Here is an 18,907-nt window from a genome sequence, read left to right on the forward strand (position 1 = left end):
GATTCTTCGAGCTCACTGTAGAGTCCTTTATAGTAGGTAGATCTTGCTTTTCGTTGGGGCCCAGTATTCTTCTGAAACCTTGTTTGCTGTAGGAGACTTTTCTCTCTTAGGGTTCATGTGTCTTCAGTGGATTCAGAGGCTTGTGAGAAAGAGATGGGAGCAGGCAGGAGAGATTTTCTCAGTCCAGGAGCAAACACACACTCTCCGTTCAAACTGTTTGTACAATTCAGAAAAATCCAGGTTGCCAACCAGGTTTGTCATGTGACTAACTGGTCTGACCATGTCTTGGATTGTATCACCTTAGCGGTCTCTGGAATGTTCCTCGTACACAAAATATATCGTGATCAAGGTCCATTGTGGGTTGAATGTGTCAGGGAATGGTCCTATGTCCTTCCAAGCACTGTCTGTTAATATGCAAATGTCTTTTCCAGCCATAGCTGATCTGTTTAACAAGTTTTTTTGTCACTCCAGTAACAGTTTAAAATCAACATTCATGACAAAATTAATGCGTCTCATTCTTGGCAGGTGTGGGCCCAGCATGACAGTAAATAAAGTTTATCCTGCACAAAATGAGTAAGTTTATGTTGCAAATGAACGCCATGGGTGTAGGGGATGGTGGGAAGGGTTATAGTTGAAGGTTTGTACAGTTTGGGTAGGAGGGAAGGTCAAATTGTGAAGGTACGTGTTTTTGGGCGGGAAAGGGCAAATAATTAATTTAATAGATATGGGGTGGGAGGGGCAAAAGAAATGTATTCATTTTCTTATATTCAATGTTTCTTTAAATATTTAAGTTTACTGGTAGGGTTAACAGCCCTCTAAAAATGTTTTAAATATTCCTTAAAACATTGTCGGGAATGGACAGCCTGCCCCATCCACGTGATTTTGGCGGGGGGGGGGGGGGGGGAGGGGGAGATGGCCTGCCCCGGCTCTTTAAATGAGCCGCTGCGCTTGGAATCATGGCAACTAATTGGCATGTGCCTCGCTCTGTTTTTGCCCACCGCCGATTTCGGTAGCGGGCTTATAAAATCCAGCCTACTGTTGTGACACCAATTACATGTGAAAAGGGTGCTGAAAAGAGCCCAAACTGTAACAGTGACGGAGTTGCCTCAGTATTGTCCTCTGTTGTGCAAATGGAGGATGTCGGTGTGAAAATCCTGAGTGTACAGAAACTCATACCTCAGGCCACTGTTCAAGCACAGGACTGTGGTATTAGGGTTTGAAAGGGTTAAAGTCTGGGACAGTGTGAGTAACACCTCCCACTGTGATGATGTAACAGATCATATGTTAAAGAGAAGCAGCAGCATGACCATCAGAGGAATTAGAACTGTTTAAGTAAAGTGTATATAGTTTCTTAAATGTAGTAAACAGTTATGGTTCAACCTTACCAAAGTCTCAGAAATCCCTGCAAACCAGACTAACCAAACATACAACATGGTGGCAACGGTGAACAGCGGTAGTTCTTGCCATACAAAACCCAGAAAAATCCGAAAAACTACAGACCTGAAAAAGAAGCGTCAAAATGGCAGAACGCGAGAAGAGGCTGTGAAGAGCTCCAGAGCTGCTCCATGGACAAAATGGAGAGTCGGGTAATCAGCTTTCAGGCTGTACCAAAGAAGTGTGGTGGGTCTGTGGAAAAAATCCTGGTCCAACGATTACAGGCTTCGAGTTGGAGAACCATGCAACGGTCAGGGATCTAGTGAGCAACCCTTAAAAAAAGGGTAGAAAATTATTTTAACAGCGCACTAGGCAGGCAGCACAGGGAAAAAACAAAAATCCTTAACAAGGGCAAATCCAAGGTTGGCGCCATTACACAAGGCGACCATGAGGCTGTAAAGCGTGGGAAAATTTCTGAAAAGCCATGGGAAAACTTGCAGTATGGGAAGGAATATTTAAAACAAGCAGAAAACTACCCAGAAAGTTTAGAAAAGTCGTGGATCTTAAATTTAGGCTACCAAAGAGATTTGAACACATGGAAGGACCACGTCAAACTCAAAACTGGTCACTGTGGAAAAAAAGATTTTTGAGGTGCAGAATTGCTTCTCAATTAGACAGCAAGTCTGAATCAGAACAAGTCAACACTTTGCTGTATTTAATGAGAACAATAGCAGATGATGTTATTGCAAGACAAGGCATTAATGAGAATCAGATAGATTTGATGAAGTCTTAAAAGCCTTTGGATAAGTACTTCAACCTGAGAAACAACAAGATTCTTGAAAGGGCAAAAGTCAACAGAAGGGTCCAGAAAACAGGTGAACCGATAGATGCTTTTATTAATGACCTTTACAGGCTCGTTGAAGGATGCGAATATGGAAACCTAAATCAGAATTAATTCGAAACTGCATTAGTGTAGGTATTGCTGATGAATCCCTATCAGATTGATTGCAGTCTAAGGAAGCCCTCATTGGAGAAAAAGCAATACAGCTAGTGAGACAAGCAGAGGTCCGTAAGCTGAACAGAGCAAACCTGAGATGTGAAGAAAAACCTTGATTCAGGAAATCTCCAATGACCATACAGTTCCTTAAGCACAGGTCTGTAAAAGAAGCACCAGAAAAGGAGGTACACTTGGGAGGGAAGGTGCAAGACACCATGAAACCTTACCAGCGTTCTGGCGCTAAAAAGACCCACAGGTGCAAACAATGTCCTGCAAACAAAGTAGGATGCTTTCATTACAAGAAAGTTGGCCATTTTGGGAAGATGTACCAAAGTAAAACCTCTATATTTAAAGGTTCAAAAGAAAAGGTCTTCAAGCACAGAGTTATTCATAAGTTGAATAATCTCCATCAAAAGAGAAATCAGAAAACTTACTTGGTGAGATCAATGGCCCTAATCATGCAATTTGGACTGCAGATATATATGTCAACAGACATATCACTAACTTTAAACTAGACACTATAGCAAGTGTAACAGTTTTATCAAACAATAAACCGTGGTTATCAACGCACTGTCTGCAACAAACAGACACTCAGTTACACGGCCCAGGAGGGATTGAACTGAAAGTCAAGGGAAAGCTACAGGCAATGCTCCAGTATAAGGGAAAGCAGAAACTGGAAACACTGTATGTTCTACAGAATCAAGAATTTTCTCTTAAGTAGAAGAGTGTGTATAGACCTTAATCTTATCGGTAAAATGGAAGAAGCTAGGCAGCAATAATCCAGGGGTCACTTCCAAAAAGACTTTCCGAAGGTCTAGGAAGACTTAAGATCAAATATAGCATTACCTTGCGAAAAGCTGCTAAACCTGTATGTCTTTTCACGCCTAGGAAGATACCACACCCACTGATGAAGCAAGTCCAACTTCAGCTCGAAGAGATGACCAGGATGGGAGTCATTTCTCCTGTCACAAAGCCAATATAGTGGTGCTCTGGAATGGTTCCAGTTCCTAAACCTAACGGTACTCTTCACATTTGTGTAGACTGAACCCAACTTAATAAGGCTGTTGCACGAGAAATTTATCCGATGGCCTCAGTCGATGAAAGCTTGGCAAAGTTATCTAAAAGCATTATGTTCACAAAGCTCGACATGAATAGTGGCTTTTGGCAAGTCCCTTTGGACAACTGACAACATTTATCACTCCATTCAGAAGATTTTGTTTTAATCGTTTACTATTCGGTATAACAGCAGCACCTGAAACAGTCCAAAGAACTATGTCGAACATTCTACAGGTACTTAAAGGATTAATATGCCATATGGACGACATCTTAGTCCATGGTGAATCCATCGAAGAACATGACCTGAGGGTTAGAGCGGTTTTAAATCATCTACAAGAAGGCAGCCTGATACTTAATGAGAAGTGTGAATTCTCAAAAATGTCTATTCGTTTCCGAGGGCACACTGTTAGTAGCGAGGGCATAATGGCAGACCCCCAAAAGACAACAGCCATTACTGAGTTCCCAATTCCTACTTCTGTCCAAGATCTTCAATGATTCCTTGGAATGATTAATCAGTTGGCAAAATTTCTGCCCAATCTAGCGCAAGTTACTGAACCCTTAAGAAAACTATTAAAGAAATCTCAAGCAGTGTTGGAATGCACATCAGGAGCAGGCATTTTAAATGATCAAGGAAATGCTGATTTCTTGCTGCCTTCTTGCCCCCAAATTCTCTTGAATCCATCACTTTTCTGAGGTCAGTGCGTGCAGGTCATTGTGAGGCAGCAGCGTGTTTTGTGAAAGAAATGGCTTTTGTGCAATGGGAAACTCTCCATTCAACAAAGGCTGTTTTCTTTCATAAAACCCTTGATGCCTTATGCTGACCTGCATGCACTGACCTCACGAGCCTCCTGAATCCAGGAAAGTGCGTGCAAACAGTGAGAAGGGCCGTCCATTCTTGCATCAGCACTGTGCCCAAACACTTTTTCAGCAGCTGCTAGCAACTCCTCTCCTCCTTGCCCTGCCAATGTCTTCTTTCCCTCATGATGGTGGATACATTTCTTTGAGCAACTCTGGCTTTGGGGAGAGTTCAGATGACAAATGGTTAGATGTCATGCATCATACCTCAGAAATATGTTCAATGAGTTGACAATCCTAGCAGACCAGAAGATGCATACGGACACTGACTCACGTGGTTATCTGCTGCCTCAGAGTGTCATTAGGAACAGGTTCTACTGTACAGCACTATAATTGGCCCATTGCTTCCAAACTTAAGTTATTAATATTTTCACAGCTGATTAGGTGCTGTTAATAATCTCTGCTGGTCCTTCTAGACCCTTGGAATTTTTTTTAAATAGTAAGAGTACTGTACATACAATGACCATTTTGAAAATAAGGACATCTACAAAAAATGACAGCTGATGTCAATCCCTTGGGTGTCTGTAATTTACAGATTTCACTGTATTTCCACCAGAACAGGGAAGGAAGAGAGAAAATTTAATAGTTTTTTTTAAATCATGAAGGAATTTGATCCTCTGAATAGGAAAAGACAATTTTGCCTGCTTTGAACATCAGGGGTCATCAATTTAAAATTATTACTAAGAGAGAGTGAGGAGATGAATTAGGAGAAAGTTTTTTTACAAATGGAGCTGTAAGACCATGGTACATCTTTTCATATAGAGTAGCTGAGGCAGAAGGCATTGCAATTCTTAAGGGAAAAGTGAATAAATATTTGAAGAAGAGGAAGAAACAAGGCTATGAGAAAAGAGCAGGGTAGTAGGATTTGTCTTGGATTGAGTGTGATAAGATCTGGTGCAGACACAATGAGATGAATAGCCTCCTTCTCTATGGTTCAATGGATTGCAGCCTAAGAATTTACAGTAAACTGTTCATTACCAAGAAACTATAGATTATACAGACAAAAATATATTAGAAATAGTAATTTAAAAAGGAACATAAAAGTTGTTTAAAATAACTTCTACAGATTTTATTTTAACCTTTGCTAGGCATGGATAATTGTTACAGTGCAGTGTGTGCACCAGCATCCCTTCCGGCCATTATGATTTATTGTGCACCTCACACTGGCCCAGGTGCTAAACCGCATTTTCATTTTAATTCTTCATCTGCAAAAGTATTTCCCTTTTCCCAGCAAAATCCTCTCTCTATTTTTCTTCCATTGGCACTCAAACATTTATCTATAAATGTCAGAGTATTCCTGCAAGGTTTTATTTTTTTTAAAATGTCACATTTCTGTATTTAAAAAGTTGAAAACTTGAGTTTCCTTTCTTCCTCCAGCCCCTGCCCCACAAAGCGGCAGTCTGGAAAGCAACAATTTGAAGCCTTTGTATTTTCCCTGACAGGCTCTTAGTCTATGCGCTGCAAAACTATTCACCTTAATACAAGTGTCAAGCCTAATTATATAGGAGTAAAAACACATTTTCAATGCAGACTTTTTTCTGACATTTACTGCTGCCTCTTGTTTTTCTATCCTGGTTAATAAGGAGCCAACCATTATTGTGGTATTTACAAGTATTATTTTATCCCCCACTCCTAAAAGAATGCTGCAACAATGGAAATTATCTTTATCTGGAACATTAATCACAGCTCATCCCACACAATATGTTTTTGTGAACATATTAATAATCAGAGCCAAACTTAACAAGTCAAGCATTGAACAGTGAAATTTATGGAAAAGGATATTCTCCAATAGGAGTCATAATTTGTTTTACTATTAACCCTAGCCAGCAGCTTACAACTTCTCAAAAACTCTCTGCCTAATGCTAAGTTCTGTCTGAGGTTCAGCTTGGCTGATTATTTGGTCAAATGAATTTAAAAACACACTTTTCCTCTCTGTTTCACAAATGGACCTCCTTTCAGATGCCCCACAGCACATGCCATTCTTGAAAAGGGCATGTGATTGTCCTGCTCCTGTGCCTCCTCCACTCAAGATTGACAATAGTTAAGCTTGCCTATGCTTGCCTTCTCGTTTAACCCCAACCTCACCTACACTTTTCTTCACCCCTCCACTGTCTCTAAATTGTCAGACTGCTTGGCCGACCATACAGTATTGGATGAGCAGAAACTTCCTCCAATTAAATATTGAGAAGACCAAAGCCATTGTCTTCAGTCCTCACTCCACTGTTCACTAACCACTGACTCCATCCCTCTCCTTGGCAACTGTCTGAGGCTGAACTAGAGAGTTCTCACACTTAGTGTCATATTTGACCCTGCGATGAGCTGTCAACCATGTATCCATACCATCATAAAGAATGCCTATTTCCACCTCCTTAGTATCGCTTGACACCGTCCATGCCTCAGCTCATCCGCTGATGAAACCATCACCCATGCCTTTGTTACCTCGAGATTTGACCTGTCCAATGCACTACTTTTTGGCTTCCCACATTCTACCCTCTATAAACTTGAGGGCATCCAAAACTCTGCTGCCCAAATCTTTACTCGCACCAAGTCCTGTTCATCCAACAAACCTATGCTTGCTGACCTACATTGGCTCCCAATTAAACAATGCCTCAAATAAAAAAAATTCAAACTTGTTACAACTTCCTCCAAGGCTTTGCTCTTCCCTTTCTCTGTAATCTCCTCCAGCCCACAACCCTCAAGATATCTGCACTCCTCCAATTCTAGTCTCTAGTGCATCCCCAATTTTAATCCCTCCTCCGTTGGTGGCCGTGCCTTCAGATGCCAAGCTCCAAAGCTCTGGAATTCCCTCTTGAAACCTCTCCACCTTTACTCCTTTAATACACTCCTGTTACAAAAGTACTTCCATGTTTTTATTAAATTTTGAGGGCTTGTGTTTTATTTGGAAAACTGAAAAGGATTCCATGGATCTTTTTTTTCACTGGGGTCACTGAAAGGACTGAAAGGTCTTGTTTGAAACAACATGTATTGGAAGTCACGTCTTCAGATAAACACCCAGCAGTGGGCTTTATTTGAATTGGAGAAGATGGTTACAGAGAAGTGACAAGTCAAGATTTATAGGGGTCAGGAGGTTTGTTCTCGAGATTGTTTTTGATTTCGCTTTGGACAGTCTATGGGAGTTTTTAAAAAATCAACCTGAAGGACAAAAACCCAGCTCAGCCTGTTCTATCGCTTTGAAAAGCCTAAAATAAAAGCAAAATACTGCTGATGCTGGAAACCTGAAATAAAAACAAAATTACAGGAAATACTCAGAAGGTCTGGCAGCATCTTTTATCGGAACTAGCTGATTATTTGGTCAAATGATAATGAAAGGTCACTGACCTGAAGCGTTAACTCTGCGTCTCACTCCACAGGTGCTGCCAGACCTGCTGAATATTTCCACCATTTTTTGTTTTTATATCTGTGAAAAGTCTGCCACATTTGCCATCTCTTTGAGAAGCTCTTTGAAGCGAGTGGAAGAAATAGAGAAATGATGCTACATTCGTTCTGAAAGGCCTGCTTGAAACCCCTGTTGCCGCATTTCTCCTGAGATGTTGGAAAAACCTGCCGGATAACTACTCGAGGCTGAATTGCTCCAGAGAAAGATCCCAGTGACAGCTGTCTACGCGTATTTGGGACGCCAAACCAAAAAAGGGACAACTGACATCTTTCCATTTCTTCTCTTTTTTCTTCAAGAATTAGCAAGTCTTTGGTTTAAAGTATTCTTTTTTGTAATAGAGCTCTAAAAAGAAAATGCCTGTTTTTTTCTGATTAACCGGTATGCGTGTGGCTAAGGTAAAAAGGAACTTTCTTATTTCAATCTGTGTGTTAATACTTTGCTTCATTTCTGGTTATATCTTGTTTTATAATAAACTGATAATTTTGTTGTTTCTTTAATAAACCTGGTTGGTGCATTGTATTCTGGGATAAAGAGTAGAGTCTATGATTGACAGTATCAGTATTTGGGTAAACATTTAAATATATGTTGTGATCTGTGGAGAAGTGGAACTAGAAAAGGCAGTGCATTCCTCCCACCTCGGTCATAACACTCTTTCTCCAAACTTTTGATCATCTGCCCTAATATTCTCCTGACATGGCTTGGTTTTGTTTTGCAACACGACATGCAGCATGGACTCAGTGGGCCAAATGACCTTCATTTGTGCTGTAATGAATCTATGACCCCTGTGAAGTGCCTTGGGACATTTTGTTACGTTAAAGGCGCCATGTACATACAAGTTATTGTTGTTCTTGTTTTATCTTCTTCCCTGTGGAGGAAGCACTTCAGTTGGCACCAGGGTGAGACTGGGAACTCACTGAATGGGGGTGTGAGCCATTCTGCAGTGCAGTAATGAGCAAGCCTTAGTTTGTGCATTTTCCATTGAGAGTACTCGATACTGGTAATAAAGATTTACTTCTTGTACAAAAAAATTAAGCCTTCGCGGATAAACGGGTTAAAAGAAAAACAGCAAAACAGAAGGGATCCCGATAATTTATTAGCTCTGGACGTTTTAAATAAAGTTATATTAATTATTTCTTAATTGGATGCAGTGCTCTAAAATGTGACCTTGTTAAGCTCAAACACCAACCACCCTCCTGCTCCCAGCAGATCTCTTAAATCCCTTGCTCCTCCTTCATCTTCCTGCCTCTCTCCCCACCCCACAATGAACAGGGCTTCTTTCTCCATTAACCCCATCCTTTTTGGATCAAAAGTCTCTTCTTTCTCGCTCCCCCGACCATGCTGAGCAATCTTTTTGTTGTACCTTCTTCCCCAAGAGATTCTTTCCGTTATTCCTCCCATCAAATGGGCATAAGAGGCTCTCTTCTTATGCCTTGTTCCCAATCTTGACCAGCTCAGCTTCTCCTCTGTTGCCCCAAAAGATTTCTCTTCCCCTTACCCTCAACGTTCCTCTGTATTTTCTGGACTGCAGTAGCTTTAATAAATGTAGACAGGTGCCTACAAATACTCTTATTAATTTTTTTTTAAACCACACTTGCCATTACCATGCTTTTTCCTATTTTCAATATTTCTGGTTTATTTTCACTTCTTTTTCTTACTGTTCTGATTTATTGCTTTCTTTTTGCAGCACCCATTTGCAATAGTGCATGGGCAGGGGAAGGAATCAGTTATGGAAACAGCATTGGTGATGTTGAGTGGCAGATATAAAGCTACATTGGGCAATGTCCCTGGACACAGTAGAATTAGACATTGATAAGCAGGTAAATAAAATCTGCCGATGCATTGATCATGGAAAATGGTCATATGATTCTGGAGTTCCCATAATATGCTACTACTTATATATTTTTAAAATACATACCTCTTCAATATTAAACATAGTCAAACTTCGGTCTCCTGATGCCTCATTTTAAAAAGGTTGCATGTAACTGAGCCGCATAGACCAGAAAACCCCAGGTTTGAGACTCAGCCTGTGCTGAATTAATTGTGTTCAGAGAGAGGAGCATTCAATGTTCCTAGTCTAAGAAGGGGTAAAGGAGGATTAGCTCTGATGTACCCCTTCCTCCCTGTCAAACAGCTTGCCAACACTCACTAAGTAGGCGCATACATTGAGAATTGTCATGGTTGGAAACTGTAGTGGGATGTGCCAGTAAAAATAAATGCCTTCAGTGGGAAGAAAGGTGGAGGAAGGGGAGAAAATATAAATAAATAAAATAAAAGGTTGACTTTTCCAATTTTGTTTTGCTCCCTGATTTTCTTTTAATGCTTTCACCTGCCATTCCCACTAGATCATGGGGCTGGATGAGAGAATGTTTCATAAATCTACAAAAGGGGTCCTTGCGTGATAGGGAAAATAGCTTTACTGGAAAATTCATTATATTGTACAAAGTTATTAGCAAATCTGTGTTGATTATATTGGGTGGAAGTAACTGTACAACATTCTGAACTGTTTAGCTAATCATATGCTATATTTTGGGTGTTCATCTAAGACAAATTCTATTATAACTAATAAGAGATTTGCAGAGTACTTTACTTTTATTTCTTGGCCACTCTGAACTAGTTCTTTGCATTAGCCACAGCAGTACATTTAAATAATGCAACCATTCTACTCAACAATATGACTTACAACAACAACTTAGATTTATATAGCACCTTTAACTTAATAAAATGTCCCAAGGGGCTTCACAGGAGCATTATAAAACAAAATATGACACTGAGCCAAACAAGGAGATATCTTAAAGGAGAAAAGTGAGGTAGAGAAATGGAGATGTGTTGGGAGGGTATTCCAGAGCTTAGGGCCTAGGCAACTGAAGGCACAGCCACCAATGGTAGAGCAATTAAAATCATCATTGCTCAAGAGGCTAAAATTAGATAAACACATATCTCGGAGGGTTGTGGGGCTGGAGGAGGTTACAGAGATAGGGAGGGCAAGGCCATGGAGGGATTTGAAAACAAGGATGAGAATTGTAAAATCAAGTCTTAACTTTCTTGTAGTTCTTAAAAAGGTCTTGTTTTTAAATAAAAGATCTGTACAACCTTTATGCTCAAATTAAATTAGTTTCATCAAATTATCACATGTTGAATTTCTTTTTTGTTGATTGATCATTGAAAGGAAATGAAAAACTAATAGGCATCAGAAAACAGCCATTTCGAATTTTACACAGTGGATTAACAGAATAATATAAGTCAGACATGAAAGTGAATCGGCAATCCAAATGGTTAGCAAATCACTGAATTTTAAAAAATAGTAACATACTGGGTCCTATAATGTAACTTTTTCAGATAAAGAATTCAATTTCCTTTTTGTTTTGCAGTCATTGTTTTCAGATTTTAAATGGCACATTTAGGATTTCACATCTTCTTAACCATGTAAGGAATGAGCATCCTTTGTAGTCTGCAAAGTAGAGGCATTTTAAGATCGTTATGAAATGTTGAGGAAAATGTTTTCTGTGCATCAGTGTCAAATATTGAAAAGAATATGTGCAACACATCAGACCTTTCTTCAATAAATTAAACTTTTGAAATAATTTGTTTATGGCTCCCATGAGACTTGCCTAATCCATAACCCATCATGCCTCTACTTTAGGTGCAAAGAACAGTTATTCATTGATGAATCCTTTGAACAGGAGTTTTACAAGGTTTATGTTTTACCCTATATTACAGAATGAATGCGAACAAAAAGTCAACATTTTTAAATACTACATGCACAGCAGTTTATAAGAGAGGGCTAGTAATGTGCTATATAGTGAAACTTTCTTTTTACAAGAAACAAATTATCTTACTCTAATTTTAAAATGGGTGCTATAAAACTACATTTAGTTACTTTACAGGGACAATGTATTATTATAGATAATCATAGAGAGCTCTGCAGTTAAACAATGATACAGAGCAATAAGGGGCCAGCCATTAATAAATGCCCCTCAGTGGTCGACAAATACATGATACGTGTGCAGGGAGCATGTAGGAACATACCAGAAGTAAAAGGGCCAGTGCTAAGAATCATGGGTATTTTTCAATATGACACCAGCCATGAAACAGTCAGAAATATGGTCTATAAATTGAAAAAAGTGGTTGTTTCCAATAACATAGCTAAAGACTCCATCCAGAGCAATAAAATATGAACTACATTTTTCCACCTGCTCTGTCAACCGTACTTAGTATAGGCAAGGTTCAAAATAGGCAAGTCTCAGATGCAAACATTAAATAAGTAATTGTTAGCTTCTCAACTCAGTGTCCACCTTAAGCATTCAGTGCGCCTTAAAATCAACTGGGAATTGGACAATTTTTTATCTTCTTAAGGGCCCCAAAACAAATCTCCCGTTTGTCTACACTGAAAATGTCTGTGTGAAATGCAGGCATACTGTTTGTATTCAGTTGCATGGCCGGTGCAGAGCATGCTACGAATCAGTCCACTCCTAGGCAGAAGATCCACTTTTTCAGCAATTTTCCTGTTAGTATAATAGCCTTTTGGCTTTGTCCCATAGCAGAAATGACCGTATATGCAGCTAAATGGATGCCTTTAGGAAAGAAGATATGTCAATCTTTTGTCACGATAAACAGAAAATGCTCTTCCTCTGAAATTAATACTGTGAAAACCTGACAAAGGATATGCTATTCTAATACGGAGAGAAAAAAAATTACATTCAAAATTTAAATTGCACCAGTCATACCTTTTGGTTAGCCATTACCATAAAAAGTAGCTTGAAGCATCATTGTGGGGACTGCATCTCAATGACATCACAAGTTTCATTACAGCAGAGCCAACGATGTCTTAGAACATAAGAGGAGTAGGCCATTCAGCTCCTCAAGCTTGTTCCACCATTCAATTAGATCATAGCTGATCTGTATCTTAACTCCAGCTACCCATCTTGGTGCTGGAACCTTTAATAGTTTTCTTGACATCCATCACTAAAATCTGTCACTCAGTTTTGAAATTTTCAATTGACCCAGCCTCAGTAGCATTTTGGGGGACAGAGTTCCAGATTTTCACTACCCTTTGTGTGAAGAAATGCTTCCTAACATCATACCTGAACAGTCAGATCTAATTTTAAGATTACGTCTGCTTGTTTTGGACTCCCTCACCAGAGGGAGAATTAGTTTCTCTCCATCCACCCTATCAATCTTCTATCTAAAACATCAAGAACTGTGAAACTATTTTTTTTCTCAAGTACAGTGTTTAGATTAAAATGTCAAATTCCAGGGTAGCATATGAGGTGGGCATTTGTGGGTGAGGTAAAGGGGGGGGGGGCAAGGGATTATTGTACAGGCAAGGCCAATGGTAACTTTGCTGTTTCTTGAAAACCCGATTGCAGCTATTTTGATTTTTAGCATGTTTCATCATATTTGCAGCTTGCCACTTCTTTGCAATTAGAAGGCTGAAGCAGTGGAAAAAATTCCACATGGGCTAATGCACAGAATTATCTTGCGATGTGTTAGCTATACAAAACCAAGTGAAAAGATATGAAATATGTAGCTTACCAGTGCTTTCGAAAGGCAAAGTCCAATGTAACTTTTTTATACCTTATTCAGTATTGGCAACTAATGGCATGAAGGCCTGTTGGAATAAATCAGCTGTAGAGAGAAGGTGTCGTTGCCGTAATATTTTTTGTTATAATTAGGAGTGTGCTTAGGTCTCAGATAGCTTTATGCACAGATCATTGTGCACACACTCTATAACCAATCTGTTTTACTTTTAACAGAAGCTTAAATGCATTACAAAATTGCAGATAATGCTGTAAAGTACACAATATCCTCATCAGAGGCTACACTGTCATTTCAAATAGTTAATTCAAATAAGCTTGTACATCTCTATGAATTAAAAGTCAAGCTTCAGTAAAATGAAATGAGCCTTAACCGGCTCAAACAGTGAACCAGGATGTTAAACATGAAGTGGAACACTCATGCTTGAAAAGGCTCCTTACCTAAAACTCCACTAGGCTCAATGGGATATTCCAGGATGGAAGTAGCTGGTGCCAGTGTGTAAGGATAGTCGTAGGGAGTATAGATTAGGCCAGCTTCAGGTGCAGGAGGCACTATTGTAGTCGGATGAGGCGATCCATTAGGCATTACTGTTGCTGTTTGTATTTGCCTAATTAGAGGCATAATAGTTGGACCAGCTGGTGTTGGGGCTCGCAAGGCAGCTGGTTGTAGAACCGATGTGGGTCCTGTAATGATCCGTGGAGCTTGGGCTGTCGCTGCAAGAGAAAAGGCAAGGGCAGCTACAGTAAGCAAAGGAAATTCATAGTGAAGGTGCGGACAGAACAGTGAGAGTCAGGAAAAGGAAAAGTAGGAAACGCAGAAAAGCAAAAAAAAAAAAGCAGATGGAATGAAAGAAAAATGAAGAAATCATTAGTACAAGCAGTGATAACTTGTAAGACCAAAGCACATCTTTAACTAAAAACCAAACCAACATCCAATCAAACTCAATCACATCAACTAAACAATGTAAACTGAAAAACTCAAAATCCAGTTTTCAATAAAAGTAAGCAGTGGACTAACACATTAGACTCACATCATTTAATGTACAATGAAGCTTAGCTGGTACGGCACATTCTCATTTATCCAGGTAAACTACTAAGGCTTTTCATTATTTAGAGGTCAAAAACCAAGATTTCATTAACAGCACTATTATACATTTCCCCTCGCGCACCCCTCAAACCACCCCCATGTCACTATTCGAAGAAGAGCAAGTCAGTTCTCCCCAGTGTCCTGGCTAATATTTATCCCTCAACCAACAACTAAAACAGATAATACGGTCATTTACCTCACTGTTATTTGTGGAACGTTGCTATATGCAAATTGGCTGCCACGTTTCCTACATTATAACAGTGATTACACTTCAAAAGTACTTAATTGGTTGTAAAGTGCTTTGGTGGAGGTTCTGATGTCATGATAGGCTCTATATAAATGCAATTCTTTCTTTTATTTGGAGCATGTACTGGGGAGTCTCCTTTATAAAATTCAGTATGTGCAGCCATGGATGCCATTGTCCAATACATTTCCCAGTCTGCATTAATATCCCCATTTTCTGGGTTGTAACAGTTCAAAACACTATTACAGTTACTGCTTGGTGAATCGGACAATGGGATATGTTCTGACTTCATCCAGGGAAAAGCTGCCACAGACACAATGGCCTGAATGGCCCTCTTTCTGTGCTATAAATTTATGGTTCTATAAACTGTTACAGCATAGATGCTAAGTAATATGACCAGCCTGATTACAATTAAAATGCAGCACACTCTTCCTGAGATAGGTCAGCTACTTGTCAGAAATTACCATCATCCTTCAAATATCGATGCCCTAAACTTGCTAGATGTGAATTTAAGCAGTGCATTTTTATATCAATATTGACCAGCTAAAATTGAATCTACCAGTTAAGGACTTGTAGCTAGTTACACTGTACCATGCTTTTAAAGCTAGTGAACATACTGCACTGTTTTGTGCAACATGCTCCAGCAAATCCTAGCAGCCCATTCGCATGCAGACTATATATATTCCTATATGTTGTTTGGCAACATTCTGAAACAGTGATTTGTGAGAAGAAAATGAAGGGAAATAAAAAAAGGTTGCTCAATTACAACAGTAAAGTTTACTTACAAAATGAGCGAGGTAGGGTGTGAGAAAATTGTGCACTTTGAAAAAAGTTTCCAGTGTCATGCAGACCCCCACCTGCCAAGAATGAGGCATATTAATTTTGCCATTTAAAAATTGATTTTAAACTGTTGCTGGAGTGAAGAAATAACTTATTTGAAGATCACCAGACACTGGGCTGCAAGGATATTTGCATACTAAGAGACTGCTTGTGGAGACAAAGGACCTGCTCCAATTGACCCAAATGGATTTTGATCACCAGACATTCAAGGTGTAAGGATGCGCATTCCAGGGCCTGCTAAGGTGATACAATCCACAAAGCCAGGACTGGTTAAACCAGCTAGTCACATGACTAACTGGCTGGTCCAGGTTTTTTGAACTATCCACAGGACAGTTTAAATTCAGAAAGCAGTTTTGCAACTGAAGCTGGAACAAGCAAGTCTCTCACCTAGCTGTCTCTCTCTCTCACTTTCTCCCAACCCACCGGACCCACGGAAGATATGTAAACCTCAAGAGAGAAAAGACTCCAATATTCGAAACAAGTTGAAGCGTGAACTGGGCCCCAATGAACAGCAGGATTTACCAGCAACCAAATAGTTAGTTAGTTAGTTAGTTAGAGATACAGCACTGAAACAGGCCCTTCAGCCCACCAAGTCTGTGCCGACCAACAACCACTCATTTATACTAACCCTACAGTGATCCCATATTCCCTACCACCTACTTACACTAGGGGCAATTTACAATGGCCAATTTACCTACCAACCTGCAAGTCTTTGGCTGTGGGAGGAAACCGGAGCACCCGGCGAAAACCCACGCGGTCACAGGGAGAACTTGCAAACTCCGCACAGGCAGTACCCAGAATTGAACCCGGGTCCCAGGAGCTGTGAGGTTGTGGTGCTAACCACTGCGCCACCCTATACTCCACATTGAACTTAAAGGACAGTAAATATCTAACAGATATTGCCTCAAACTTTTTCCCTTTATTCTTTTCTACTTTTTCTGTCTCTATCTGCATGTGTTTATCGCCTATGCATGGTTGCGTCGCATATTCGTAGTCGTTAACCAGATTAGAGTTTAAGATTAACAAACTTCTACCTTTCTTCTTTAAATCTAAGGAAACCTGTTTGATTTCTTTGCCCTACAATTGGAGCAGTGAATAAAGATTCACGAAGGGGAAGCTAAAACACGGTGTTTCTAAAATTAAACCCTGTTATGGTTAAATGGGGCGAAGGCTGAGAGGGAACCGCTAGACCCCTTCTCACCTGGTCGTAACACCAGGCACTGGGAAAACTACTTTTTTTTTTAAAGAAAATGCAATTACAGTTTATCCATAGAAATGGGGACTAAAAAAAATACCTATACAATTACAAGCCAGTCGTAATCTTAGTCAAGAGGTTCAGACAAGGCTCTGATCCTGAAACAGAGTTTTGCTAGAAAGGACTGAATCTGGCACCTTTGCTCCTATCTGGGAAAAATACCTATCTGGAGGAGGCCGTACAAATTTATCCGATTGAATATTGAACACTGGAGAGTATGAGGCGATAATGTTAAGAGGTTCGTATGAAATTAAAATGTGATAAAAAGCAATTTAAGAATATAATTTGAATCCCAAAAGTTAAGTTCATTTGACTGTGCCTCCAATCACTTATTTATAATGTATTATTTCAATGTTATGTGGAGATGTCCTTCTGTTTTTAATCAGTCTTTGATCTCGTAGAAATCTTGATGCCACCAGTGCACCCTTATCTTTGACATTAAATGCAGTTCACAAGGGAATTAATGGCCCTGGATTGGCAGGCACAATAACCCATTGATAAGCAAAGAATTTCTTTGCTCATTAAACATCTATGCAACAGTGAGACCTTTTTCTTCAACAATCAGGCTAAAAACCAACAAGTGAATTCCTGCAGCAAATAATAGAAATTCTCATTAGCAGGAGTGTTATGTAATATTTTCCTAAAAATCAGCAACTGTAAGATTTCTTTTTTGTGACAGCCCAGACAGAAACACCAAATCTGTACAGGTACAGACAGCACCAGAAGGTGCTCTGTGTTATTTCATGCTGTCCATAGGATAAATGCAATAATCTTTGCTTATTCGTTCCATGAGTGCACAATGGTTTATCAAACTATCAAATAATAACTATGAATTTCTCACTGTCAGCAGCCAGCTATTGCTTAGAATCCAATCGGCCAGTTAGTTACTTATTTCAAGGAACAAATGATATTTTGTGGGCCGATCAATTGCAGATCATTTTGCGCCGAAATTTCAGCACTTTCCTGAGCGTTCCCAGGAAGGATCAGGGTGGGTTGGGGTGGGGGGGGGGGGGGGGGGGGGGGTGGGGGGAAGGAGGGGGAAGGGCTGGACATTTTGAATCCAAACCAAGAAATGTATTTCACATCAGGAAAACCTACACTGCTAGGTTTTAGCTTCTGGAAGAGTGAAGCTGTTGCAATGTATTTAACTCTTAGTAGGTACCTATCTTCTCTAGGTACTCTATATAGAAAGCATTGCCCCAAAGTTTTGCTGGGTTGTCTGAAAGTGGAACATACTACAAGTTGCACAATACTCATGCAAGGCTCTAGAAGCCCACCATATCCTTACGTGATTTGATGTTGGCATCTCTATAAGTGCCATTCAGTATCGCTAATTCCATCAGCTGCATCTTCTTAAGATTATCCTCTCCCTCTGCCTGAAAAACACAATAAAAAACTCTTCATTTTTATCTAGTGATGACCCATATCAAATGCTTTCAAATCAATGAAGTCCAGATGTGTAAACTGTTTACAACTACACAAGCAACAGAAGCTCACTCCTAAATACCATCGCATTTTAACCTTTCTTTCGGTCACCACGGTAAAATGGAGTAGTTATAACTGCCATTCAAATTTCTGTCTTCTGGATGTGGCGTTAAATTGAGGATCCTTCTTCCCTCTCAGGTAGATGTAATAGATACCATGGCATTACTTCAAAGAGTAGAGGAGTATTCCCCAGTTTATTCCTCAACCATCACTAAAAACAAATCTGATCAGTGCTGTGTACAAAATCCCTACATTAGAACAGTGAGTGTACTTCAAAAGTTTATCATTGGCTGTAAATACTTTGGGATGGCCTCAGGACGAAAGGTACTATAGAAATTTAAGTCTTTCTATCTTCTTTCTTTTACATTCTGTCTCACGTAAAACAGAATACTGAAGCAAAAAGTTCCCTGTTGCTGTAAGGAGTTATATCCAATGAGCAGCTGATCCGTACAAGCTAAAAGATACATTAATCTGGCAGGATAATAAGTAGCATCCTTTGTGCAGATACGGGTATGTACAGGGACTAGATGTTCCAGTTTCTCAAGGGTTTTAGCTAGTTGGGCAACTTTGAGCAATTAGCGATGAAAAGTGATAATCCAACTCTTCAGTAGAAATACTTTTAACTGAGCAGAATCTAACGTTAATGATGAACCATGTGATTAAAAGATGAGCAACATTTAAGATAATCTTGGCAGTGGAATAAGCAAACAGATCCATTTGTACCCATGATAATATTGTATATTGAAGGTAAAACAATTAGCTTAAGCAAATACAATCATCGTT

The 18,907-nt window shown here is 39.6% G+C and overlaps 1 protein-coding gene across 8 annotated transcripts in view; it reads right to left on the reverse strand.

Annotated features, from left to right (window-relative positions):
• Positions 1–18,907, reverse strand: part of LOC137376310 (KH domain-containing RNA-binding protein QKI) — a 646,128-nt gene that overhangs the window by 7,782 nt on the left and 619,439 nt on the right. For 2 of the 8 annotated variants that reach the window (XM_068044601.1, XM_068044596.1), the window contains 4 exons: positions 17,928–18,015; positions 15,330–15,401; positions 13,655–13,951; positions 13,212–13,304 (listed from right to left, as the gene is read on the reverse strand). In XM_068044601.1, the coding sequence (XP_067900702.1) occupies positions 13,255–13,304; positions 13,655–13,951; positions 15,330–15,401; positions 17,928–18,015 (507 nt within the window). In that variant the 3' untranslated portion in view covers positions 13,212–13,254. The remainder of the gene's footprint in view (positions 1–13,211; positions 13,305–13,654; positions 13,952–15,329; positions 15,402–17,927; positions 18,016–18,907) is intronic. The other 6 variants (XM_068044597.1, XM_068044600.1, XM_068044598.1 and 3 more) reach the window with 6 other exon arrangements.

The sequence above is a fragment of the Heterodontus francisci genome, chromosome 13, assembly GCF_036365525.1.
Source record: "Heterodontus francisci isolate sHetFra1 chromosome 13, sHetFra1.hap1, whole genome shotgun sequence".
Taxonomy (NCBI): Eukaryota; Metazoa; Chordata; class Chondrichthyes; order Heterodontiformes; family Heterodontidae; genus Heterodontus; species Heterodontus francisci.